General features: G+C 49.8%; 1 protein-coding gene across 1 annotated transcript in view; it reads left to right on the forward strand.

The window, feature by feature from the left end:
• The window catches only part of COL4A1 (collagen type IV alpha 1 chain), a 121,251-nt gene that overhangs the window by 85,477 nt on the left and 8,920 nt on the right, over positions 1–26,854 (forward strand). The window contains exons 25-47 of the mRNA XM_080928449.1: positions 7,960–8,151; positions 8,572–8,740; positions 10,497–10,589; positions 10,970–11,074; positions 11,750–11,847; positions 12,576–12,726; positions 12,920–13,033; positions 13,628–13,795; positions 13,922–14,011; positions 14,773–14,925; positions 15,089–15,187; positions 15,282–15,371; positions 15,998–16,137; positions 16,501–16,627; positions 16,716–16,796; positions 17,238–17,336; positions 19,360–19,410; positions 20,318–20,503; positions 21,249–21,382; positions 23,282–23,354; positions 24,186–24,257; positions 24,826–24,954; positions 26,103–26,201. Coding sequence (XP_080784575.1) covers positions 7,960–8,151; positions 8,572–8,740; positions 10,497–10,589; positions 10,970–11,074; positions 11,750–11,847; positions 12,576–12,726; positions 12,920–13,033; positions 13,628–13,795; positions 13,922–14,011; positions 14,773–14,925; positions 15,089–15,187; positions 15,282–15,371; positions 15,998–16,137; positions 16,501–16,627; positions 16,716–16,796; positions 17,238–17,336; positions 19,360–19,410; positions 20,318–20,503; positions 21,249–21,382; positions 23,282–23,354; positions 24,186–24,257; positions 24,826–24,954; positions 26,103–26,201 — 2,713 coding nt within the window. The remainder of the gene's footprint in view (positions 1–7,959; positions 8,152–8,571; positions 8,741–10,496; positions 10,590–10,969; positions 11,075–11,749; positions 11,848–12,575; positions 12,727–12,919; positions 13,034–13,627; positions 13,796–13,921; positions 14,012–14,772; positions 14,926–15,088; positions 15,188–15,281; positions 15,372–15,997; positions 16,138–16,500; positions 16,628–16,715; positions 16,797–17,237; positions 17,337–19,359; positions 19,411–20,317; positions 20,504–21,248; positions 21,383–23,281; positions 23,355–24,185; positions 24,258–24,825; positions 24,955–26,102; positions 26,202–26,854) is intronic.

Below are 26,854 nucleotides of genomic sequence, written 5' to 3' on the forward strand. Positions count from 1 at the left end.
GAGAAAGCAAGATTATCTTCCTAAATCCTTAGCATCTCTTTGTCCCAGACACCAAGGAAGCAGATGAAAAGTCTTGGTTCTTCCAAAGCGTTTCAGATACAGGACAGGCAGGACCACAGATACATCACCCCAATGAAATTGGCCTATTTCTGGAATGACAGCCATACAACATGGTAGAAAAAGGTCAGAGTGTGCCAGGATAGGTTTTGAAGGGCTGTCTAGTTTCTTCTAGGATTTATAAGTATATATCTGTGCATATTAACTCCAGAAAACTAAGAAAGCCTCACCATTTGACAAAACACTGAAGCTTCCACCACCCTTTGCTAACATTTCCAGCAGATGGCTGGCAGAAACAATTGTTTTCCATTCTTCAGACTCAAACAATCCCCTGTCCAGATCCTTGTCTGGGTTAGCTCAGGGCTAGCCCAGGCCACCTGTCACTGCCGGGTGGGATGCTCTGCCACAACAGAGGTATTCCACGCCCACATCACTATCCAGCTTGTTACCCAGGGCAGATGGTGGTATTTGAGCCCTGACAACGTAGCTAGCATTGCTGAAGAATGGACCTTCTCAACTTCTCAATCTAAATATTTAAAAAGTATAGCATGGGGCAGAGAGTAGCTGCTGAGACTGTCCATCCTTGGGTGAGCCTGAACTAAAGCTTCATGTGAGGACCCTAGGGTTCCACAGGGCACAGTTGGCCAAGTGATGAAAGACCTCCGAAGGGAGACCCTCACTCAAATCTCAGGAGAGGCGCGCACCCAGCGAGGCACCGAGACCAGACTTGCTGCAATCGCATGAGGAAGTTTATTGAAAGTGAAAGAGTGAGATCTCAGGCCAGCATGCTGGGGTCGAGACTCATACACCACGCAGGGGTAGAGGAGTTCGACCCCGGCCTGAACTTGTAACAGGCTTATAAAGGCAAAAATTACAAAGGAGGGGGAGGACAGGCGGAATGAGGAAATTCAAAGGGGAAGAATCATACATTTTTTTTATCAGTACACCCCCAGGCACACCTAGGGCGTTGGGACATTCCACAGAGGTCATCCGGACCTTCTGTGGTATTTTGGGAACTCAAATCTCAAGAAAGTGGGATTTCCTGGGTGGGATTTCCTGGGAGCGGCAGAGGAAATCCCTAGGGCAAGGAATCAGTGTCCTTTGACAACCTTTTACTCTTCATTCCCCCGTTTTTCTTTTTGTAAAAAGCTCTAATCTTAGAGCGATCCCTCAGCTTCTTGTAATATCTGGTATTGTTGTCTTAGGACCATTACCTGTACAGCACTCACCCTTTCTTTTATAAAAGTCACCAGTCTATTGAGGATGCATGGCCCAAAGGTTAGGATTAGCATTAAAATGAGTAAAGGCCCGACTAAAGCAGAGACTAGGGTAGAGAACCAGGGTGACCGGTTAAACCAATTTTCATACCATCCTTGGTATGTTTCTCTTTCTTTTTTTCTGTTTTCTAGTCTTTCTCTAAGCTTTGCCATAGAATCTCTTATGACACCAGAATGATCTACGTAAAAGCAACATTCTTCTTTTAGGGCAGCACAGAGCCCTCCTTCCTTTAGAAAAAGCAGATCTAATCCCCTCCTGTTCTGTAGCACTACCTCTGATAATGAAGTCAATGACTCTTCTAGTTTGGTTATGGACTGTTCTAATGCTCCCAGGTCCGCGTCCATAGCTGCTCTGAGTTCATTATAGTAGTAAGGTTGTTGGATGAGGGCAGCTGCCCCTGTTCCAATTCCTGCTGCCACTCCAAGTCCTAACAAGACAGCTAAGGTCAAAGTAGCGGAAGTTTAAAACAACAAATGCACTATCAAGCAGATTGAACAGGCGGTCCTCAGTTCTCATAGGGAGATAGGAGGGTGTGGTCAAAAGGGGATACGAGTCCTCCTTTGGTGACAGAGTGAGACAAGGAGGACTCTCAGGCCTGGGTGCAGGGTTATCAAGCACCGAATTGGGGCCTACGGGTCATGTGGGTGGACTCTCTATCTTTATCTTAATAACAAAAAATGAATCTAGGGTCCCCTCTGCCAGTATAGACTCTCCATCCCCAACGGTTTCCTCTTACCCACTGACGATCTTGTTTTCCCTATGGGGTGAAGCTGATATTTAGAGGGTTACAATAACTGTCTTTGCACGGTCCCTGAGGGCTACCGGAGCTTTCAGAGGCACACCCAGTCCTATAAGCCAGGTATTTGGATGGATCTCTTTCCCCTTTCTCTGGCTCCCCTGGCCTACGACCCTTTTTAACTATAATTAGATCCCAAGCGGAGGAAGGGTTCCAGTAGGCTTTTCCCATGGTCTCACATCCCCATTTACTACAAAAATAGTCTGAGGCCCCTCTCTTCATTTCCCTGGTGTGTCCCTGTCCGGGGCAGACATAGAAGTCTGCTGCCTGAAGGTTGGCTCGGTAAAACTGTCCTGAACACCCCAATGTGATCCCTATGCCATGAGGGACACACTGTTCTTCTGGGGGTGGCTTTTCTAAATTGGTATAACTGGAAAGATCCTAGGCCATAGAGCCGGCTGCTAACTTACAGACATCGGGTGCAAGATCAGGCCACCAAGTCCAAGGGGTAGTTGACCACACGATGTCGCCCACTTCATTAAGCACTTCCCAGGTTAATTTTTGAGGGGCATGGGGGTTATTACCCAAGGTTGGGGCTACGACGAAGGTGCAGCTTAAGAGAATTGTCACCAGCTGCCACTGTACCCAAGCAGCAATCTCGTTGACCTTGACTGCCGAGGGGGTAGTCAACAGCACCAGGTAGTGTCCCTTCCACCGGGGCTCAAGCATGCCAGCGCGATGTCGTCTGACCAAGACTGAGTCTCCGACCTGGAACCTGTGGGGCACCGTGGTGGTTCCTGGAGTGTAGGCTTCTTTGATTCGACTCCAGATCTGTGTTTTAATAACTTCTAAGGCCTTTAAGTGGGCAAATAGAGCAGAGGAGGAGGGGGAGTTAGTGCCAGGATCCAATATCCCGCACAACTCCGTTAAGGGGGGCAGTCCCCCATGTAGGATTTCATAAGGGGTAAGGCCGAAACGCCCCGGCGAGTTTCGGACTCTAAGAAGCGCAAAGGGGAGGAGGGTCACCCAGTCTTTACCGCCGGTCTCAATAGCTAATTTAGTAAGGGTCTCTTTTAGAGTTCTATTCATTCTTTCTACCTGTCCTGAGCTCTGGGGTCTGTAAGCACAATGTAATTTCCAATTAGTCCCCAATAAACAAGCTAATATCTAACTTACCTGGGCAACACAGATGGCCCATTGTCTGATCCAATTACCTTAGGGGTGCCAAACCTAGGGAAGATCTCTTCTGGAATCTTCTTAGCTATGACCGCTGCTGCCATTTCTCTCTTTGTGGGGAGGCTTTTACCCACCCAGAAAATGTATCTATAAAGACTAATAGATACTTATATATCTATATCTTCTTGGCTCAGTTCTGTAAAATCCACTTCTCAGTAAACCTCAGGTCTATCTTCTCTCCTCCCAGCCTTCTACATACATTTGCTTTCTAACATGGCACACAGTTATCTAGTCAAATCTGGCACAAAAGAATTTGACCTCAAGACAGTCTTTACAAGTTTGTCTACCTCTAGATGAGTCCATTGATGCATTTTCTTCAAGTCCAGTGCTGTACACCAGGTCCTGGATAGGGCAATGAGCTCAACAGGTTATAGGGGTTAAGTACTGTGAGGTGGAGTTCTGCCACCAATTTGTTTACCTCCCAGAGATCTTGAGCTGTCCAGCAGTCGTTGGTTCCATGTTTCCGCACCAGTAGGAGAGGCATACCTCAGGATGATGGACACATACGAAGTTGTTGGAGTAACCGAATGATGAGTGTCTTGATCCCGTCTCATGCCTCCTTTGATATGGGGTACTAACGCACCACTAGCCTGGACTTTCAGCTCCATATGGGCAGGGGCTGGTTCTTAGCCTCTCTCATTCCTGCAGTCTCCACCCAGGCCTGTGGATATGCCTGCAGCCACCAGTCCGTCTGATCTGAGGCAGACTGTTTAGAGTTGGTACTCGTCCTCCAACTGGATGGTTAGAACCTGCACAGGCTCCCCTTCTGGACCTCTAACCTGTGGTCCATCAGAGTGGAAGTGAATCTGTGCCCCATCTTAGTCAGGAGGTCTCTCCCCAACAGGGTGCAGGGACAGTCTGGCATTACAATAAATAAGTGGGATACCCGGCCCACTCCGAGATCCACAGATCTTCGGGTAGTCCATAAATATTTAAAACTTTGGAGCCACATGTCCGGGGCTTCTGTTGCTGGTGTCCCCTTTTTTTCTTGTTGGGGCAATTTTTTGTCTCAGTGGCCTTCTTCTTTATAGTAAGCACATTGACCTTTGCCAAGAGGCTCCCTCCTAGTGCCAGACTTGATTCCTAACTCCCTGGCCCTTCACTACTGTGGCCAAAATCCTACAAATTCCTTTTTTGTCTACTACCCTCCGGTCCTCTCTTTCCTCTGCCTTCTGCTTCTCTCTTTCTCGCTTCTCTTCCTCAGTCTCCTCCTTATGAAACACTTTCTCTGATTCCTTCACCAAATCCTGCAAGGTATAGTTTTGGAACCCCTCTAGCCATTGTAACTTTTTCTTAATATCTGATGCTGACTGCTGTATAAAGGCCATAGCCACCTCTGCCTGCTGACCCTCAGAGGTTGGGTCAAGGTATAACCCCTGTCAAGAAACACAGACGGCGGCTCAACAGGTCCCTGAAGAACCTCTCTTACCTTAGCCAAATTCGTGGGTCGCCTTGCGGCTCCCTTGAGACCTGCCACTAGAGCCCGGCGGTAGACCTTGAGACGCTCCTTACCTTCTGCAGAGTTGTAATCCTAGTCAGGGCGGATCAAGGGAAAAGCTGCATCTATAAGATTAGGGAGATTGGTGGGGGTCCCATCTGGTCCTGGAACATTTTTTCTAGCTTCCAGGAGGATCCTCTCCCTCTCTTCCGTAGTAAAGAGGACCTGCAAAAGCTGCTGGCAGTTGTCCCAAGTGGGCTGATGAGAAAACATCAGGGACTCAAGGAGTCCCGTCAGGCCCGAGGGGTCCTCTGAAAAAGAGGGGTGGTTATTTTTCCAGTTATACATATCGGCTGATGAAAATGGCCAATACTGTAGCAGGACTACTTCTCCCAGAGCTGGGGCGGGTCCATAAGCCTGTAATGGTAGGGCAATAGCAGAGCCAAGCCCCGCGCCATTTCCCCCTGGGCTTCGAACCCGGGGGCTTCGGGTCCTGGCCGCTGGTCCTGTTTCAGAGGCCGTCTGGGAGTCAGTGGGAGTCGGCGCCTGTGGGGGACTTGCATGAGAAGCCAGTTGAGGGTATGGGGGTGGAGGGTTGTCGAGGAGAAGAAAACCATCATCAATTTCAGGATAGATCTGCGCGGGGGGCCGATGGTGCAGGTGCCAGCTTGTTCGAGGCCACGGCCGCCGTTGCCGTTTCTGCCCCCGCTGTCCAGGGTCTCACCCAGGATGTCGGGTTTTGGACCAGGTCCTCCCACACGATGATGTATGGAACCTGATCAGGGTGTCCCCCTGAAGCCTGAAAAACAATTCGCTTAACAGCGGAGATGAGAGATAGATTAAAAGTTCCCTCCGAAGGCCATCCTACGCCAAAACTCGGCCATTCGGAGGAGCAGAAAGTTTGCCACGGTCCTTTCCTGACTTCAACAGAAAGATTATGGGCCCTTGTCTTAACGTCCATCCAATGGTTCAAAGTCAGTGTTAGTGGGGTTGTCACAGTCTGGCCCATTTCTAGTTCTGACACACACACACAAAACACTCACAGATACTACAAAACAGAGAGACAAAGTCAGTCGCCAACCTCGAGTCGACCCGAAATCCCGAAAAGAGCCAGATGGCCCACAATTGGCCCTCTGACACAGATCGTCAAGGAGAAAAACTGATCTCCCGACTTTTCCCGTGGGGGTCCACCAGGCGTCCCTGGTCCTCCCCCTGTCCTCCTGGGACGTCTCCCAGGGCGAGCAAACGGTGGACCCTGGACACGTCTATCCCCGTCCACTCCACTCCTCCCTTGGAAGAGCAGACTCGGTTAGAGCGTTTGCGAATACCGAACTGCGATCGCACCAGACCTCTGAACAAATCACAAACACAGAATCACAATCTGGACAATCCACAAACACAGAATCACAATCTGGACAATCCACAAACACAGAGTCACAACAGGACAACAAAGAAAGAAAGGAAAGAAAATCCTTACCTCCAAGTAGGTCTAGGGCCCCTGGGTGGTCGCGCAAATCCAGGACGAGCCCCCAAATGAAAGACCTCCAAAGGGAGACCCTCACTCAAATCTCAGGAGAGGCGCGCACCCAGCGAGGCACCGAGACCAGACTTGCTGCAATCGCATGAGGAAGTTTATTGAAAGTGAAAGAGTGAGATCTCAGGCCAGCATGCTGGGGTCGAGACTCATACACCACGCAGGGGTAGAGGAGTTCGACCCCGGCCTGAACTTGTAACAGGCTTATAAAGGCAAAAATTACAAAGGAGGGGGAGGACAGGCGGAATGAGGAAATTCAAAGGGGAAGAATCATACATTTTTTTTATCAGTACACCCCCAGGCACACCTAGGGCGTTGGGACATTCCACAGAGGTCATCCGGACCTTCTGTGGTATTTTGGGAACTCAAATCTCAAGAAAGTGGGATTTCCTGGGTGGGATTTCCTGGGAGCGGCAGAGGAAATCCCTAGGGCAAGGAATCAGTGTCCTTTGACAACCTTTTACTCTTCAGTGACAACTTCTCTGTCCCCAGCCTATGCACTTTTAGCTTTTAGGAGCACTGGGGACAGGAAAGTCAGTTATCTCTTCCATATTAGTCCCAGATTTGATGGACTTTGAGCAGGCCCCAGAGTCTCTGCAAGTCCCATCCCTGTGTGGGCCAGGGTTTCACCATGGAGCCCTGTGGAGCCCTCAGCAGTGCTTAGGGCTATGTGCCCAGCTGCTCCACTCCCTGGCTGGGTAGTCTCAGCTACATGGTTCACTGTTCTGATGTCTTCCTCAGAGAGTTGTGTTAAAGGTCAGAAATGGCACGCAAGGGCCCTGCCACGCATGGGCGATGGCCATTTTTTTTTAAGTCTAATTTTTTTTATTCATACATTTTGCTCTGAAGTGGTCTTCTCGTCTCTTCCTCGGAGGGGTTTACATTGTAGGCACACACAGTGGTTTGTGATTCACTTCCACTCACAGGTCTCGACACAGCTTACGGAAAGAGATTAAAAATAAACGCGCATGACGGGGAGTTTGGGTTCTGCCAGGTCCTCGGTTTCTCATCCCAGGAGACCGGTCAATGGAAACTGTTCTTTATGTTGTCATTTTCTCAAGGCCGCTGGAGGAGAAGGGGTGGTGGGGGTGGGCAGTCTTTGTAGATTCAACTTCCTGGATCTAAAAGTCTTTTTGTGTGTCTCTTAATAGAGCCTTGGGAAAGTCCAAAGAGCTTCCCCCAAACCCAACTAAAGAGCTGACTCTGGGTTTTCCCAATCACCAGTGCCCTGGAAGCCCTTTGTATCTTCCTGGCTATGAGGTGTGAATGCAACATGGAAACCCCAGGCAGATTCAGTAAGGAACCACCCAGGCTGGGTGAGCAATGGCTGCCCCAGCTTTTGTGGTGTTCCAGCTGTCTCACATTCACATACAGCATTCAGGAGTCCCACAAGTGCAGTGAGCCAGCACCTGCCAAGCCATTCTCTGGAAGGTTTGCCAGTCACTAGGGGAAGGAAAGTTAGTCAAGGGTTTCTCAGAGCTGGGCTCAGTGTTCCTCCCCTGTTCCTTCTGATCCCTGTGGAATGCCTAACCAAGTACGGGATATTTAAGACAGCTGCTGATGGCCATGGATGCTGGTTAGCATCTACAGGGCATCTAACAATATGGTGGTTCCTGACAGGGTTTATCCTCAGCCCAAGGCTGAGTAGTTCTTGGTGTCACAAGTTGCTTTGTTTTACAGGGTCCACAAGGTTCACCGGGGCTTATAGGCCAGCCCGGAGCTAAGGGAGAGCCTGGAGAGATATTTTTTGACATGCGACTCAAAGGTGACAAAGGAGACCCAGGTTTTCCAGGACAGCCAGGCATGCCAGGAAGAGCAGGAAATCCTGGAAGAGATGGTCACCCAGGACTCCCTGGACCCAAAGGCTCCCCGGTAGGTCTCTTTCCAGAGCTGGAACAATGTGCTTTACAAATGGGGAATTTGAAAAGAGTAGAGAAATAAATGCTTTGAGTCACAGCTGTTGAGCCTTACTCAGATGGCATAAACTTGCTTCATGGCCCCTGAGCCAACATACATTCATGGATGTAGGGGTTAGTGGTGTAGACTTATATAATAGGCTACAGAGGGCTCGGTCTCTTTGATGACATGGGACTAAATAGATGAGTTTTCCTCTCCCTTATCCTCGTGGGAAACCATTCTTAAAGCTCATGGTATACCCATTGTTGTTTGAAGTCTGGGACCCTAGACCTCTTGCTGTGACAACTGCTTAGGGAAAAGGATGCTGGTGTGGACACCTAGTTTGCTGTGGACAACACAGGGCCTGACAGTCTTTTCTGCCTCTTGTCTCCTCAGGGTTCAATCGGACTGAAGGGAGAAAGAGGTCCCCCTGGAGGAGTTGGCTTCCCTGGTAGTCGTGGAGACATGGGCCCTCCTGGACCCCCAGGAGTCGGTCCCATTGGTCCCATCGGTGAAAAAGGACAAGCAGGTTTTCCTGGGGGCCCTGGGTCCCCAGGTCTTCCAGGTGAGACGGCAGGGCCTCCTGTGCTCTCTAACAGGGTTGATGGGAATCTGCAGCAAGAGTAATGGGTTACTTCCTGTACCAAATGTGCCCCGGTGACTGGGGGGAGGTGCGTCCCTCTGCCTTGCATAAGTGGGGGCTCCATCATGTGATTCCACACTGACCTGAACCAGTCTGAGGGCTCCTGAGACAATCCTGAATGGTGAGGGTAGAGGGCAGAAGGGGCTTGCCACAGAGGAGGAAGTAGTCATGTGTACTGAGAGGATTTAAACAGCTGTACCGTTAATGAAGGACTTGGTTAAAAACAGTGTTAGGGGACCCATGAATAGAATTCTCACAGGGTGCCTCTGCACTCAGGGCTCCGATGACTCTAGTGAAGACTTTATCAACTCCTGTTCTCTTTAAGGACATAGTTTTCTCCTGGAATGCAGGCAGTGTTCCTTCCATGGTGGAGTCCTAGTGTGTGCTGCTCTGAGCATCTCCTTTTGCCTTTCTCGTCATTAGCATAGTCAGCAGGACTCTGTTGCTAACTATTCTTTGTTTGGGGAGGACTGAAGTGTCTCTTTTACCCCTCCCCCAAAAGCAGGGGAATACCAGGAGCTTTAGGGAGACCACAGGGAACCAGAGGGAGGCTGCCTCATGGTGCTGAATTTAAAATCAACAAGTCGAGAGTTCCCATGGCCTCTGGGACTTGCAGAAGCCATGGAAGGAGTTAATCAGATTTGAGAGAACTCAGCAGCGTAGCTCCTCCTGGCAGATTCACAGGCACAAGAAAGAAAGGTCTAGAGGGAGGTGATACTGGCTCTGTTGACCATCTGTCCACATTCTGGAGAGTTCCTTGCCCTCCAGACCTTGTGAGCTTCTGGATCTGACTCTTGATCTGCAGAGCTGTATTTATGTGGTGACATAAAGACTGGATCCCAGGGCTTCGTGGATAACAGATGTATGCCAGGGTCAGGCGTTTCTCACAGTCTGTGGCGAGAGGCAGGCAGCCATTCCTGGAGGGTCTCCTCATCTGGAATTCCCTGTGCATCCTTAGAGGAGCCATGATTCTTTCTGAATAGCAGTCTCCTGACCTCCAGTGGCGCCCTGGGGCTTAACTGGGAAGAGCTGAGACCTGAAAGCAGAGAGCTTTTTTTACCCAGGGCTCTCTAAGGACCATGGCACTGGTCTAATCCACAGCCACCCACTTACCTGTCCTGTCCTAGCTAGCAGGTATGAGTCCTGGCTAGGTGAAAGCCACCAAGAGTCTGTCTGCTGGGTGAAAATAGTGTTTGGGGTTGTTTTGTTTTGTCTTTTGGGTTTTATTTATTTACTTTTTGGGTTTTTTTGGGGGGGTGGGGTGGGGGACAGCTAACCAAGAAATGACCCAGGGCCACCTGATGTTTTGTTACGAGAGATTTCTGTAACTCTTTGGGGCTGGAATGCAAAACACTTAAGGAATCCAGAGTCAAATAAATATTTTGGTCATGTAGGAACACAAATCTTGAGTATCTCTGGTTGAGATTCTAGACACATGGGAGTGAAATGAGAAACCCAAGGACTTTTCTAATCAGGGGTTTATGGTGTCTTAGAAGACAGAGAGTAGTGACTGACTACAGTCTCTGTGTCCTCAGAGGATTTAGGGGCTCAGCTGGGGAGTGGTGGCTCCTTTGCAGTGTACTGAGAGAATGCTGGGACATGACATCACCCTTACTGTCTTCGGAGACGCTGAGACATGACAGTTCCTATATATGTTTCTATTGTTTTCTTCCCTCAGGTCCAAAGGGTGAAGCAGGAAAGGTTGTCCCTCTCCCCGGCCCCCCTGGAGCTACAGGACTTCCAGGATCTCCTGGGTTCCCAGGGCCACAAGGTACTGTGGATGTCTAGCTTCCCTGGGGATCACAGGGCTGCCACAGGGCTATCAAAGGGTGACCACAGGGTTAGCACAGGGCTGCCACAGAGTTACCACAGGGGTACCACAGGGTTAGCACAGGGCTGCCACAGAGTTACCACAGGGCTACCACAAGGCTATCAAAGGGCTACCACAGGGCTACCAAAGGTCTACCACAGGGTTACCACAGGGCTGGCACAGGGCTGCCACAGGGTTGCCACAGAGTTACCACAGGGCTACCACAGGGTTGCTACAGGGCTGCCACAGGGTTATCACAGGGTTACCACAGAGCTGCCATGGGGCTACCACAGACTCCCTTACGTATTTTTCACACTGGCTATTCACCTTTCTCACTACAGGTGACCGAGGTTTCCCAGGAACCCCAGGACGGCCAGGCATCCCTGGAGAAAAGGGTTCTGAGGGCCAACCAGGAATTGGATTTCCCGGGCTTCCTGGCCCCAAAGGTGAGCCTAGTGAGGGGCTGTGACTCTGGCCAAAGACCAAATGGGGAAAGGTATCATGTCATTCAATGACTGGTCTGTTGGGAGGGTCTTGGTATTTGCCTCCTGTGAGTCTGTGAGAAAGAAAAGACTGGCAGGTGGGACACCCTCGGTCCCTTTGCGTGTTCAGGTCACAAGGATGGCAGTGCTCCTGCCACACCCCTGCCTCGGTAATTCTCTAATGAGCACGGTGTCATCTTGCATAGAGGGTCTGCTCCAGACACAGGTGGCTCATGAGGAGTATGTAGCTTGCCTAGCATCGCCACACACACTTTCTGTCTAAGTGATGTGCTGGTTACTTTGCTGCTGTGAAAAAGGCAGCCTAAGGAAGGGAGGGTGGGGAAGGCCCTGGTGCTTCAGTGTGAGCTGGCTGTTCACACTGCATGCAGGGAGGCAGTGTGTGTGTGTGTGTGTGTGAGAGAGAGAGAGGGGGGAGAGGAATGGGGGGTACCAAAGTCAGTCAGTGAGCCCATGGAATGGCCCCACATCCTTGATGGGTCATTTCACCACACTTCACAGGCGTGCCAAGCACTTTTGTCTCTGAGGTAATTTTAGACTGGCTGTTTGATGGTTGCAGACACAGGTGAAGAGTTCTAGGAGAGCCCTTGCATCTCTAACGGTCTTCTCCTTCCTCCACAGGTGTCGATGGTTTGCCTGGAGAGATGGGACGGCCTGGGAATCCAGGTCGCCCTGGATTTAATGGCTTGCCTGGAAACCCGGGACCGCAAGGCCAAAAGGTGGGCACTGAGTCTTCTGGGCTGCCTGGCTCTCATTCCTGTTAAGTGAGCATGTAATATGTGGCTCATTAGCCCTGTGGGATGGTTTTCTTTTTTAACGGCGAGTGTACAAAGGCAGAAGGGAAAGCAATTGTTCAGCTTTGTGAGTGTTTCTTGTCTGTATGCTGGGTCCCAGCCTGCAATGCTTTTCTAAGTGTGAGGGACAGATAGGGGCTTGCGAGAGCCACTGTAAGAGAAGAAATAAGTCAACCAGGAGGGTGACACATAGGACAGGCAAGGCTTCTGTGGCTCTGAGGACCATCCTGGTAGGTCTTAGCAATGGCATCAACAGATCCCCCTCCAATTGTGACAACTAGAAACACATCCCCTCTTTGCCCAGGGTGCCCTGAGTAGACATGTTGCTGACCCAACCTTGTGCTATGTAATAATATAGTGGTTTCCTTGTCCCTGAGTGTCTACCATCTGCATCTTCCTAGAGTAGATGGAAGTTCTGGGATGACTTCTGGTCATGACTTTCCTGTTCTGGTTAGAGGAGACAGAGAGAAGCGGCTGGCAGCATGAACTTGGAGTGGGAGAAAGGGCTCAGGGCTCTCGTTAACGAATGATGGAACTACTCTGGTCCTGTCCTCACTCTCTTGGGAGAGAGCAAGGGTGACAGCTGACATGTCTCAGTCATCCGGGGCCAGCACTGATGATTAATTTGATCCTGGTGTCTTGGTGATTTCCAGGGAGAACCTGGCATTGGGCTTCCAGGACTCAAAGGGCAGCCAGGCCTTCCAGGTATTCCTGGCACACCAGGAGAGAAAGGCAGCATCGGGGGACCAGGGGTTCCTGGAGAACAGGGGTTGACTGGCCCCCCTGGACTCCAGGGCATCAGAGGTAAGGCTTTAGACTACATCAGGATGTCTGTTTGCTTTATGTGCCCAGAGCATCCCTTGTGTGCCCAGTTCTCGTTGAGTAAGCGGGTGGTGAGACTGGGTGAGGGTTTTGTGGCTATGGCTGTTGTACAAATGGGTGGTGGATGGGAAAGAATACACTCTAGCCTACAATTTATTCCCACCCTTCCTGGCAGGTGACCCAGGACCTCCTGGAGTTCAAGGCCCTGCAGGTCCACCAGGCGTTCCGGGAATAGGACCACCCGGAGCTATGGGCCCTCCTGGAGGGCAAGGACCGCCAGGGTCATCAGGTAATGTGACTGTCCCTTTCTCACAGTCTGTGAAGTGTGGGGCAAAAGGGAGATTAGCAAATTTACCAAAATGAAGGGAGGGATGAGGGAGTGTATTCTAGTTTGGCTTAACCCAAACATTACAGACTCCCATCATTTCCTCCCTCTGAGTCTGTTAAACATGCCAAAGAAATCTGTTATATATTTGGAAGCATTTAAATTTTATTTAACATAATGTCTTCCTGTTATCTTTGTTAGGAGCCTTACTGATCGGCTGATCATTAAACTAATTGATTCTTTGTCCAGTTGCCTTTGACTTTGTACCAATAATCACAGGATTATGTTAGTGCTGGGGGAAAAGGGCAAAATGTCCAGTGAATCTAACCCTCACTAGCTGGGGCCAGCGGGTGTATAAAGGTAGTAACAATCTACAATGGTAGAAGAGAAGATTTCCTCTTACGAGATGACTTACCCACTGCAAGGATGGCCCTGAACACTGGGCATCATTCAAGGGCCCCAATGCTGGCTAGCTCACATGCTGTCCTCAGAAAGTACTCTACAATATACTGCTCATTCTAGAACATTCTGTAAGTTACTCACTTTGTCCAATCTCAGGTCCACCTGGAATTAAAGGAGAGAAGGGTTTTCCTGGGTTCCCAGGACTGGATATGCCTGGCCCCAAAGGAGATAAAGGCTCGCAAGGACTTCCTGGCCTCACAGGACAGTCAGGCCTCCCTGGTCTTCCTGGACAACAGGGGACTCCTGGAGTTCCAGGGTTGCCAGGTGAGTGACCTCTGAACTTTGCCCAGATCATGGAAGCGTGGCTTACTTCCTTCTCTCTTGACTCCTAGACATTAACCACTGGAGGTCCATGTTGGGATGTGTTCTTAACATTCCTTTTGACTGTAGGTTCTAAAGGAGAAATGGGCGTCATGGGAACCCCGGGACAACCAGGCTCACCAGGACCAGCAGGCACCCCAGGGTTACCTGGAGAGAAAGGTAGGCAAGCTGAAGGCTTGCAAACCATGTTGTGTCGTACTGTTTTGTGTCTTTATGTCTTGAGAATCCTAGAAAGTTCTTGCACTACCATGGATCACATTTAGTTTTAAGTCGGAGATGAAAAAAAGGGGCTGGAAGATTTCTCTCTCTCAGAGGGATTAACTCCAAACATAGATCACAGCACACGGGGCTAATGGCTGCATAGCTGGTGTGGAGAAGATGAGAGTCAGTTAGTCTCTCTCTGCAAGGAATGTGGGCTCTCCATTTACACAAGGGCACAAATCCTGAGTTATCAGAGTCACGTTAGTAGGGTCTACTTCATGGACAAGCCTAGAGTTTTATTTCTTATCCTCTGAAATTGATCCAAAATCCTGCTCTTAAAAGAAAACAAACAAACAAAAAATCGCTGACTGTAATCATAAGACATAAAAAGGGAAGTTGATGTCGGGATGCAGAAATCTTTCAGTCTATAATTTGTTTATATTTGGGGACACAAGAGTGGTGGGAAGTCGTGTTTGACGAAGGCATTTGGGAAGGAGACAAGAGGGGTTCATCTAAGTGTCGTGTGTTGTAATTATTAGCAGATAATAGAAGATGGCTTCCCAGTGCCTCTCCCCTGGGAGTCAGACCTCGCCACCATTGCTAGCTTTTGACATGTTCTAGTTCCTTCCAAACTTTGCAGATTCTGGCTGGAAAGAGTCCCCTCCAGACAGTGTGGGTCTGGATCTCACTGAGTGCGCTTGCTTCCCTTTCCTCTGCAGGGGACCATGGCTTTCCTGGCTCCTCGGGACCCAGGGGCGACCCTGGCTTCAAAGGTGATAAAGGTGATGTTGGGCTTCCTGGCATGCCAGGATCGATGGAGCACGTGGACATGGGAAGCATGAAGGGACAGAAAGGAGACCAGGGGGAGAAAGGTGAGTGGGAGAGGGGCCTCAGTGACAGGTGCCAGGGCCTCACCGCAGGGTAGGGGGAGCTATTTCCCCATGAGCACCATATTATCCTGTTCTTTACAAGAATTGCTTCCTAAGCAGATACGGGAGCTCACTATTTTTTGTTTGTTTGTTTTGCGGCATACAGGACAAATTGGACCCACTGGTGATAAAGGCTCCCGCGGAGACCCTGGAACGCCAGGAGTACCTGGGAAGGATGGGCAGGCAGGGCATCCTGGACAGCCAGGTAGGTGTGAGCAGTACAGCCGAAGCCATTGCAGGGAACCTGCTTCTCCATGCTTTCCACAGATGTTGACTTGTGGGACTTTTCTCTGTTTTAGGACCTAAAGGTGACCCAGGCCTTAGTGGAACACCAGGATCCCCTGGACTCCCTGGACCCAAAGGATCAGTTGGAGGAATGGGCTTGCCAGGTAACCTAGCTGTGGACTCAAAATTCTCTGTAACATACACTGTGTGTGCACACGGGGCTGGTGGGATGTGTGTAGGGTAGCACTAGGAAGATGTGGGGCCTGGCAGCCATGTTTTCAGTGTGCAGTCTCTCGTCTAGGGTGGGTAGCTTTTGGCTGACACTGTAATCATTGCAAAGATCAATAAGTAATACACACTGGAAAATGAAGTATGAGCCACCCATGGGCAAGAGGATTCTTAGCACAGACTGGGAAGTGATAGTGAAAGCCAGAAGCCTGCCTTCCTATCTCTTCCCCAGTCTTTGTCAGGAGTTCCAACTACTTGCTATGCCATTTAGGCTACTGCTTGCATACCTGTGTCTTTGTAGATTCATATACGGCGTGTGAAACTTCACACTGCCTCATAGTCCTTTGAGTTGATGGTATCATGAAGGTTCTTCATTGGGAAAGTTCCTTTCTTCTCTCTATATCGTGATGGTCTTTCAAGGGCTGAGGGAAGGTTTCCAGGAGTGGTTCTGAGGCGTCCTGCCTGAGGACCCCTGGCTGTGTGTGGCGCTGTGTGTGGCAGACCAGTGAACAGTGATTTGTGTTCAGCGTCAGCCAATAAGTTCTATTGTCTGTGTCACTAGGCTCGCCTGGAGAAAAAGGTGTGCCTGGCATCCCTGGTTCACAGGGTGTCCCCGGCTTACCTGGAGAGAAGGGAGCCAAAGGAGAGAAAGGACAGTCAGGTCTGCCTGGCATTGGGATTCCCGGACGGCCTGGTGACAAGGTGATCATCTTGTGCCCCATGGCAGTGTCCCAGACACACTTACCAACTACCCCAGCACATTCGTAAATTGTGATACAACACTCCCTCTGACTTATTCAAAGTCATCTCCTCCTGCTCACTGCTTTTCTCCCCAGGGGAAACTCTTGAAGCTCTCTGAGGGATGAGGGTGGCTGCATATCCCAGGGAGGAAGAAGAGGGTGGGCAGACAGAAGAAGATTGACAACTCTGGTTTCCAGACAGAGTTCACTTCTTTTCGGGAAAGCCTAGCAAATGTGTTTCTTTAATGTGATTGATACTCATGACATCTGACACCTAGAAAGTGCTTCCAGACCTGGAGCTGACAAGTCTGCTCCTTCCTCACAGGGAGACCAGGGCCTTGCAGGTTTCCCAGGCAGCCCTGGTGAGAAGGGAGAGAAAGGCAGTGCCGGAACCCCAGGGATGCCTGGGTCCCCAGGCCCAAGAGGCTCTCCAGGGAACATCGGCCATCCAGGTAGGGGGCTGGGCAGCCTCTGGCAGTGAGCTACAGATGAGGAAAGCCCAGGTGTACACAGCTTCTGAACTTTCATGTTCTTTTCCAGGAAGCCCAGGCCTGCCCGGAGAGAAAGGAGACAAAGGCCTCCCAGGACTGGATGGTGTTCCTGGTGTCAAAGGAGAAGCAGGTAGGATAAACCCTTTGCTCTCATTTTGGGTGGGCAGGTGAGGGGCACCCAGGTTTCTTGGACGTTGAGGAGTGTAGTCTCAGTCTCATAGGAGAATCCTTCGTGGTGAAGCTGGCCCTAGTAGGCTGTTTTATCCTCCACTTTCAGATCCACAGAGTCTGTAAGGTGTTTGTGGTCTTTGGGAGGTGAAGCCAGAGCCTCCAAGTTGCTTTTGTAGTGAGATGGGCATTTCAGAGATTTCCCTCCTTTCTTTGTGTAAACACAGGGTGGTATTTATGCTGTTCCCAGCAGCAGAGAAGAGCCTGTTGGAAAGGATCAGAACTGACCTGGGGAACACCAGGACACATGCAGGGACAGCTCTTTATGATATGGGAAAGGGGCTGCTTCGCAGATGCCACAGTGCAAAGAGGACCAACAAGTGATTCTGTCTTTCTCTCCAAGGTCTCCCTGGGACTCCTGGCCCCGCAGGCCCAGCTGGCCAGAAGGGAGAGCCTGGCAGTGACGGAATCCCGGGGTCGGCAGGAGAGAAGGGCGAGCAAGGTGAGTCTTGTGCCTGCTTCCCAGCACAGCCACGTTGTCCACTCAGACTGTACACCGTGTTGATTGAGCACAGAGGTGTCCGTGCTGAGTTTCTTGCAGCTCCAAAAACATGGATGTGGACCGGAGGGATTGGATCCAGTAGGGATATGCTCATTTCTTCTGTGAGCGGGTGCCTCCCTTGAGAGTGACGCAGATGCAGGACTGTTGGGGAGAGCCGCCCCCTTGCTGTTTCCCCCATATTCACTATGACAAAACCATACCAAACAGACAAGAGGATCCGTCTGTCCAGCATCTCCCCCACTTTGGGAAGGAGTCCTAGTCTCCCAGGGTCTGGGGGTTTTGGGATGACTGTTGCTTCCCGTGTCTGCTCCTGTTAACTGATGGAAGAGCTGCCTTGATAGGACCTCCGGTTTTTAGCTGCAGCAGGGACTGTTTGTAATAGTCGTGTTGGACAGGACCGGAACAGCAGGTTACCATTACAGTTGCTGTTACTGCTGGCTGCTCTTCGGTTCCCTTTCTCATTCTCTTCTTATAAAGCTCGTTTATAAGAAGCCCTTTCCACCTTCTTCTCCACCTGAACCTCCTGTCTGCCCACTGCTTTTGTGTAGTCCGCTCTTCTACTCCCCAATTCTCCGTGCTCCCCCCCACTTGATGGGATGAGTCGGACGGTCATCTGAAGAAAGCCAGACTGCATGTCTCTGCCGTAGTCATTGCTACCCTACCCATGACTGACTGGGGGTCTACTCTGGCCAAGTAGAACTTGAGAGTAGGCATCTCCCTGTGCTGCTGTCCCTTCGTAATCCTTTATGCAGTGACGGGCAGCAGCCAGCAGCATCTGCTGGTACCTCAGCTCTTGAAGGTGTTTGGGACCCCCAGCTTCTCAGTAGCTGGTGGCATAGCTGTCAGGCCTAGAGTGTCTGGGACCCTGGGCTCTTAAAGTGTTGCAGGTCCCTGGAATTCTAGCATCAAGGACCTGCCATCTGTCCTCTTAAGCCTTTTCCAACAGTTATTTTCCCCGCGGCTTCTGCTGTCTATCTCTCTTGTCCTGGCGACTCTCTGGAGCTCCTCCCACCCTCTCTGGTCTCTGTTGCCACAACCTCTTCTTGTGTTAGCTTAGCCATTCCATTGATGATAAAGATCCGCCTGGCCGGCCATAGTGAGGCCTGTCACACATAAACAAGACCAGGCCAAAAAAAAAAAAAAAAAAAAAAAAAAATACCGAAAGACTCTTGTTGAACACCAGGGGGCAGCAGACTAGGGAAAGGAGCCAAGCTCCAGCTTACAGGATACAGCTGGGGGAGGTGTCGTGGCTGCTTACTCCAACCACAACAGACCTGCCTTTTTGCTGGGCCACCAGTGGGAGGTGCTTCTTCTGTGGTCTGGGTGAAAATGGCCTCAGGGTCCTTTAGAATCCTCTGGGCTTTGGCGTGCTTTGTTCTGAGGTCTATCTAGGCCACTGGAGTGTCTTTATACTGTAATGGGTCCAGACAGACAGGCAGCAATGGAGGCAGTCCACTGGGTACCAAAAATGGATCTGCTTGGCTGGTGGATTCCCTCTTTGAGGCTGCCCAGGCTTTATAAGGGCAGGGTCTGCACAAGCGCTGTCAGTTTCCACACAGAAAGCATAAAAACGATATTCATGATAAAGACTTAAAAGCTAGACACCAGGGGGCACTCTCAGTTCTCGCAGCATCCCACAGGAGTTGGTGGCATCTGTCAAGTTCTCGCTGTATTTACCTTCCGCCCTAGTGCCCAAGGAGAGGCGAGCCCTCTGACCTGCCTCTGGGATATAAGCATCATTAGCACAGATCATTTCTGCTCAGCACCTTAGCCGAGCAGTGAAGTCCTGGAGGAGTGTGTATGATAAGCCAGCTGCAGGGTGTAGCCTTGCTCCCAGGTTCCACTGGACTCCTTTCCTGGTTCTCTTTAAGTGATGTGTGGTGTCATGGCAGATGGGACATGGCCTCCCTCTGTCTCTGCAGTCCAGTGAGGGACTTGTCATTTCTCTGTTTTTGTCCTGTAGGTCATCCAGGAAAAGGCTTCCCAGGCGCCCCAGGCACTAAGGGAGACAAAGGTAATACTCTCAGCTTCTGAACTTTGTGTCTGCTGGCGTGGCTTTTCTAGGGGAGCAAGAGCTGCTGTCTTCGGGACTCAGCATGTCTCCCTTAGCAAGGCACTGGCTGTGTCTGTCTAGCAGCTAATGTGCTATGAGTACACCATCTAATTCACGCTTGACATTGTATGTGGTACCTGTCAAATATCACGTGATGTTATTATTGCATAAGTTTTGCATAAATGTAAACCTGTGTCTTCATCCCTTGTAATTTCTTAAGTTTCTTTTTAATTAATTAAGCACATAGGCTTGAGTGTGTGTACATATAGGCGGTTGTAAGCTTTGATAGGGTACTGGGAACTAAACCTCCATCCTCTACAAGAGCAGTAAGTGCTCTCAACTGCAGACCTCTCTATCCAGCCCTTATTTCATTATTTTTAAAAATAGCTTTATTGGGGTAATACTACCATATGATAGACATTTACACATATTTAAAATCTGCTGCTCATCAGTGGATCCACAGAGGCATTCTGGGTAGTATCCCAGCTGCCACTCAACACCTGCCCTCTTGCTTCTGATCCTTTGTCTTGTACCCTGAACCCCCAAGGCCCCTCAAGCAAACACCCATTTCTATTTAGGAGCCATAATTGATCTTGTACCTCCTCAAGTTTACGTAAGCCCAGTTTCTTCCCATAGCATATCAGCTTTACAGCCTTCTCGATGTTGTGATAGCTAAGTAAGGTTCCTTTGCATCCTTGTAACAGTTTGCTTTGTCCAAGTCTTGGGATGAGCCAGCCCTTGGTCTTAGCAGTGTAGTTGCTTGAAGACTTCAAAACCCATATAAGATACGCATATAAGATCCCCGTATCTCTGTGCACTCGGATCCTCTGGTCACCGTCAATCATCTCCCCCTCCTACTCCTGTGCAGGTTCCAAGGGTGAAGTGGGTTTCCCTGGCCTGGCTGGAAGTCCTGGAATTCCTGGAGCCAAAGGCGAACAAGGATTCATGGGTCCTCCTGGTCCTCAAGGACAACCGGGCTTACCTGGCACTCCTGGTCACCCTGTGGAGGGGCCCAAAGGAGACCGAGGACCTCAGGGTCAACCTGGTCTGCCAGGTAAGGGCTTTTCGCCAGACGCGTGCCAAAGTTATCAGCTCAGAACTGCACCTCGGTCTCTGCTGAACTGATCTTTGTGGTTTCCTTCCTGTTGAGGTATTAACTAGAGAGCTGCACAGGGAAAATTACAAAGATTCAGTGGAGACACCATTTGGGTTTTTGCTTTAAGTGGGGTAATGCTTTCCTGAGCTTGCCTACTGTGGTGGTGGACGGCACTGTGGCTTCGGTATTTCGGAAGCCAACTGAGACATTTGCATGGACACAATGGTGCTGTATGTCCCCAACTTCATAACCATGTGGTTTTACTCTTTACTTATTTTAGTGGTACTGGGGATGGAACATAGGCTTCATGTATGCTAGGCGAATGCTTTACTACTGAGTTACACACTCAGACATTTTATTATCATTGTTGTTTTGAGGCAGTGTCTTCCTAAGTTGTCCCCACTGGCCTTGAATCAGCAACTCTGTAACTGAAGACAGTGAATTTGTAACTGTAACTGAAGACAGTGAATTTGGTCTCCTGCTGTTTCAGTCTCTGGTATAGCTAGGGTGACAGACCAGTGCCAGCAGACAGGATGCTTAGGAACTGAGTCTGTTGTTTATATGAGCATTCTTCCTTGATTTCCCAGAGGCCTGTGTACAAGGCTGCGGTGTTATGGTTGCAGACAGTTGATACCATAGCTCAGGGAAGCAGTCCACTAAAGGACCCAACCACCCTAACCACGTCTTTTGTTCTTTGCATTAGGGCATCCGGGACCTATGGGGCCTCCAGGGTTCCCAGGAATCAATGGGCCAAAAGGTGACAAGGGAAATCCAGGTTGGCCAGGAGCTCCTGGGGCTCCAGGCCCTAAGGGAGACCCAGGATTCCAAGGCATGCCGGTGAGTGTAGAATTGTTTTTCAAAAGGAAGCTTTTTGGTCAGGGGTATTGTGTGTGTGTGTGTGTGTGTGTGTGTGTGTGTGTGTGTGTATCCAGATACCTGTGTGACACTGCCCATCCCCTAAAGCAGTTTCTACCTTTGGTACCAGCACAGAAAACTATTACATTTTTTAAATAATCTATTTTATAGGAGCCATTGAAAAGGAAATGCTATACTGCTGTAAATTATAGTTCAGTGCTCGGCTTTACAACCTGTTTATAAATTCAGTGCAAACACTCGGTGGTTTTAAGAACAGCCTGAGAATTGTCTTCTAGGGTTGGTAGAGGTTCAGGTGCATTGCAGATGATGCCTTGAACCACTGTGCAGGACACAGAGCCCATGAATCACCAACAGTGTGTGTGTGTGTGTGTGTGTGTAAGGGGCTGATCTTTAGCTTTGGTCTCCAGTAGAACCAGTAGATTCCTACTCAAGGTAAAGCATCTGTTTCTAGTTGCATTCTTGGTTTGCCCACTACTGTAGCTGAGGTTCTGGTTGGATTCTTGGCTCAGCCACCACCGTGGTTAGAATGTAGTTTATGTGCCTGCTTGTGGACATCAGACAGACATGTTAGTGTAGATTCATTCTCTGCCTGTTTCTCTCTGTCGCACTCCTCTTCTTTCTCTCTTACGAACTTTGAGAGGGAACGTGAGTTGGGAGTTGGGCTATGGCTGAGTGGTAGGTGGTCTTTGCTGGGTTGGAGCAGTAAATGAAACTCAGGATTTTATTTGACGTCCGCGTGGATTGTTCCTGAGGCTCAGCACTGGGCAGGACCCAAAGGCCGACCTGGAAATGTGAGCTTGCTAGACGGTCAGAACAGTTCTTCAGAGATTCTTCTAAGTCTTGTGTTTGGGCAGCTCTGGGGATCAAGCCCATGGCTCTAGGGGAATCGTCCATTGCTGCTTTTACTTCCGAATCTGTGAGCACTCTGAATATTTATGCAAACGGACTCCACAGAGTTCACAGTAATCATTCTTACCCTCTCCCCGTCCCCCATGCCACAGGAACATTCCCACAGGACATGGGGACTCCTGAGTCCATTTTCATCTCCTTCTTATACATTACAACTTCCCACTGATACAACTACAGGCAATTGATTAGTTATCCACACAATTGATTAGTTATCCACACAATTGATTAGTTATCCACACAATTGATTAGTTATTCACACAGTTCTGATCTTATTCATCAGCCACACCCCTATTCCCAGGGCTAGCCAGCCTGTCTCTCTGTATACATGTTACATATAAGAAATGTATACATTAGCATACACATGATGATACATGTTGAGTATGGCACTTGTCAAACCAGGATAAGTATATCTATATAAGAAATAAAGTGTTTTGCATATAGCTATGCATGTTTAGAGAAAGGAACAATCACATTGGAATAGAAAAAAATAACACTAAAGTATACATTGTTGTATTACAAAGAAAACTTGTGCCTCTTTAGTGTTTTAAAATGTTTTTTCATAATCAAAATAATAATTCAGATGGGACATGAAGCTGATTTTAAGGAAGAGTCACTGCCCTTTGATGATTAGGAGACCAGAAGGGTGGTATGGTCCTGAGAGAACTGGGTTTGTTTCCATGGCCACTGCCCATGGCATTCTGGCTGTGTTATGGCATCATGCTGCGGGTGGAGATAGTGGCCACAGGCTTGAAGGAACGATGGTGTTCATGGACGAGTAAACCAGTGTTGGCACCATCTTCTTGTGCCACATCATTTAAAGAATCGCATGATCCCCCTGAGCTCACAAACGCCTTTGCAGAACACAGAGGTGCTTTTTGCCTGACAGGGTACTCAGGGTACCAACTGTGGGTGTCCATAACCTGTTCAGCTCACACTTCCTTTGGTGTCTAGGGCATTGGTGGCTCTCCAGGGATCACAGGTTCAAAGGGAGATATGGGACCGCCGGGAGTTCCAGGATTTCAAGGTAAGACAGTGAGGTCTGAGCCTGACAGCCTTGCTGTTGAGGGTTACCGTTCATTCCAAAGGCTGCTCAGCGCTTCCATGTTCTGATGCCAGCACGGCCTCAGCAAGAGATAACGCTATCTTCACGTTAAAGGTGCAGTGGGTTTCCCTGTTTCTGTGACAAGGTCTTGCTGTCTGTCCCAGGCTGACCTCAAGCTTTGAGCAACTCTCATGCCTCAGCCCTCTAAGTGCTGGGATTACGACCCATGCATCGCGGACACCAGCTAGCAATGGCCTTCTTGGTGGCATCCCAGTCTGTGTGCACCTATGAATGGCTGACTAAAGGCATCCCGGTTTTCTTAGTTCAGAACCAGTGGATTACATGCATCTCAGTCTTCTGAGTCTCAGCAAGAAGTCGTGGCTTTGGGTTACTTGATGGTTCACCAGTGTAGTCAGCAAACGTGTCCTGGGTGCTAGCATCTTCCGCACTCCATGGTTACAGCAGAGTCCTGCTTACCTGATGAGAGCGTAGAAGGAGCGCCCAGTCTGCAGGTGTCGCGGTCTGCCATATAAGCTGTGACCACAGACTATCACGTGCCCTGACTGAGAAATTAACACATTCTTTTCCTTCCTTGAGCATAAATGGGAATGTGTTCATTGCGTGTGCATATGCACACATGGTATATGTATGTGTACGTGCCTGTCTACAGGTGGGGATGCATCTCTGTGTACAGTTTTGCATATACAGGTGCCTGCAAATATAAACTTTTGTACATGTGTGTGACTGTGCACCCCTGCATTCTTGTGTGTGGTTAAAATCTCTATGCAAAGACAATGTCTCTTTCCCACCCAGGTCAGAAAGGTCTTCCTGGCCTGCAGGGAGTGAAGGGAGATCAGGGAGATCAAGGTGTACCCGGCCCTAAAGGTAGGCGAATCGTTAACACACCAGGCTTTATTGATGATCTTGGCAGACGCCGAAGCTACCGAACACACGGGATTTGAGGGGTTGGTTTTTCAGATGTCAAATGAATGGGGAAAAAATCAGTAAAAAATGGCGATTAGAAACTCTTGTTGAAGTTTTTGGCATCAGCCTGTCTTGATAGTGGAATTGTTCAGTGTTCGACTCAGTGGGTCCCCGGGAGAGAACGGGTCAGAGAACCACCTCATGCCGGGGACCCAGCATGTTGCACAGGCTTTGGCATCAGACCGACACCAGCCACTTAGAGTTGGGACAGAACAAAATCTGCCTTCCACTGCTCACCCTGACTCTGGATGGCTCTTGCTGTGCCCACAACAGCCAGGGTAGGGTGGCAGCTGTTGGTTTCTAGAATGGAGTTAGAGGCTGAGGTTGAAAGGTCAAACAAGAAGGATGTAGCACACACTGTGCGTTGGGTGAGGCTCTGCGAGGGTGTGTTTGTTGATGATACAGTGGCTGCCGAAACTGCTTTCGATCATCCTGCTGACAGTGATGCTATTGCCTGTCATTCCCACAGGTCTTCAAGGCCCCCCTGGGCCCCCAGGTCCCTATGATGTCATCAAAGGAGAACCAGGACTCCCAGGTCCTGAGGGCCCTCCTGGTCTAAAAGGACTCCAGGGACCACCAGGTCCAAAAGGACAGCAAGGTGAGGCCTTGGGTTGTGTAGGTGCCTGAGTACATGTGTGTGGGGTTTCCTATCACCCATGTGTCTAAGCCCAGAGTCTGAACAGTGGTTGATTATACAAGCACATTTAAAGAGGACTTTGTTTAAAGTCTACCAAACATAATAAAGTTTTTAAAAAGGCACACTGCCCCCTGCCCTGACTCCAAATGGCAAACAAAATACAAGAAGACCAGAGGCTTACAACCCTTAGACTTAGAAACATTCAGAACCTTCCTTGGCAGGGCAGCTGGCAGGGTGGAGCAGCAGCTCCCATGGGCTGCTGGGATTGCTACTCACAGACAGGGCTCACAAATTGCTCTGTCTATGAGCAAAGGCCCTGTGGTTCCTTCCCTGTGTTTCCAGTACACCCTCCTCTAGGCCCTTGCTGCTCCTGGCCATTCCTCTCTCAGGGGCTGATAGGAAAGGGGCTGACAGACAGGCGAGGAGTTGGAAGCAGCATCCAGGAAATGTTAAGCTTCAAGCTGCTTATGAGTTAACTGTACATGTGGAAACTGTCACACCAGCCTGTTCATGGCTTGAACATTGAGACTGTCAACCTTCCGGACACTGTGACCCTTAGATGTTCTTCATGTCGCGATGACTGCCAACCATAAAAATATGTCATTGCTACTTTAGAACTGTAATGTTGCTGCTGTTATAAATCATAATGTAAATGTCTGACATGCAGGACATGTGATGTGTGACCCCTGTAGGGGTTGTGACCCACAGGTTGAGAACCCCTGTTCAAGCGCATGGCAAGGAGGGAAGCCAGAGAGGCCTCTCTTCCTGTCTCCCTTACTTGGCCCTTTCCAGGTCTGACCGTCACATAAACACCTGCAGGAAGCTTGGGAGAGCTCAGGGAGACAGTCTGAGGGATGGGGTTGGGGCAACACCCCTTACATACAGTGTGCTAGCAGAGACTCCAACGGGGAGCTCTTGGCTCTGTTAGAAGCAGCTGTGTCCACCCAGGACCTGATGGGCTGGGGTCCACAGGCCTCTCAGACACACCAGCAGTCCAGGCCTGGGCTGCTTCCTTGAGATAAGTAATAACTTTTCAGAAGGGAAGAAAGAAGGCCAGCTTGCTGCCCATGAGACCAGATTACAAAGTCTTCTCCATTTTTTTTCTTCAGGTGTGACAGGCTCAGTGGGCTTGCCTGGACCTCCAGGTGCCCCTGGGTACGATGGCGCCCCTGGCCAGAAAGGAGAGACCGGGCCATTCGGACCGCCTGGTAGGTGTTTACAGCAGAAACATCAGGTCCAGGCCAGAGAAACCTCAAAAGGAAGTTAAAATCAGAGTACTAGCAGGAAGCCAAGGTAGCCCATGTCTTAGAAGAGAGAGGCTCCCGAGGGAGCTAAGGGTTGCCGCTGTTGATCAGTTGAGGTCTGTGCTTTCCAGAGTAGCCAAGAGGGTGGGTCCCTGTGGATTCCTAGCAGCACAGTGTCCCAGAGCCACAAAAATTCTGCTTTAGCCACAGCTAGTGGAAAATAATAATGATGCTGGTGTGGGATAAATTCACGGGCCTACATGGGAAGCAGGGACTAGATGACTATCCCACCGTAGTGTCTCTGTGCAAAGAGCGTGGCTCCGCAGACCTGGGGTGGCATGCGCTTCAGTGGTCCCGGGGAACACAGGTCCCAGTCCCCGAGGACTTCCTTGAGGCCGTGTTTCATACTCGAACTTTTGGAGTGTGAAGCTGCTTTGTGGATCCTGTAGTGACCTCCCCTCTGAGCAGCCCAGGATTCTCTACGAATGAAGTACAGTTGCAGCCTAGGCTGCTGTATTTACTCACTGAAGAGTAGCGTCTCTTGAATCTGCTCACAGAGCCACGCCGAGGTGGTGGAGGTCTGCGATGACTTAGTTTTGCCCTCTCCTCATTAGCTC

The sequence above is a fragment of the Micromys minutus genome (assembly GCF_963924665.1).
Source record: "Micromys minutus genome assembly, chromosome: 14".
NCBI classification, from domain to species: Eukaryota; Metazoa; Chordata; class Mammalia; order Rodentia; family Muridae; genus Micromys; species Micromys minutus.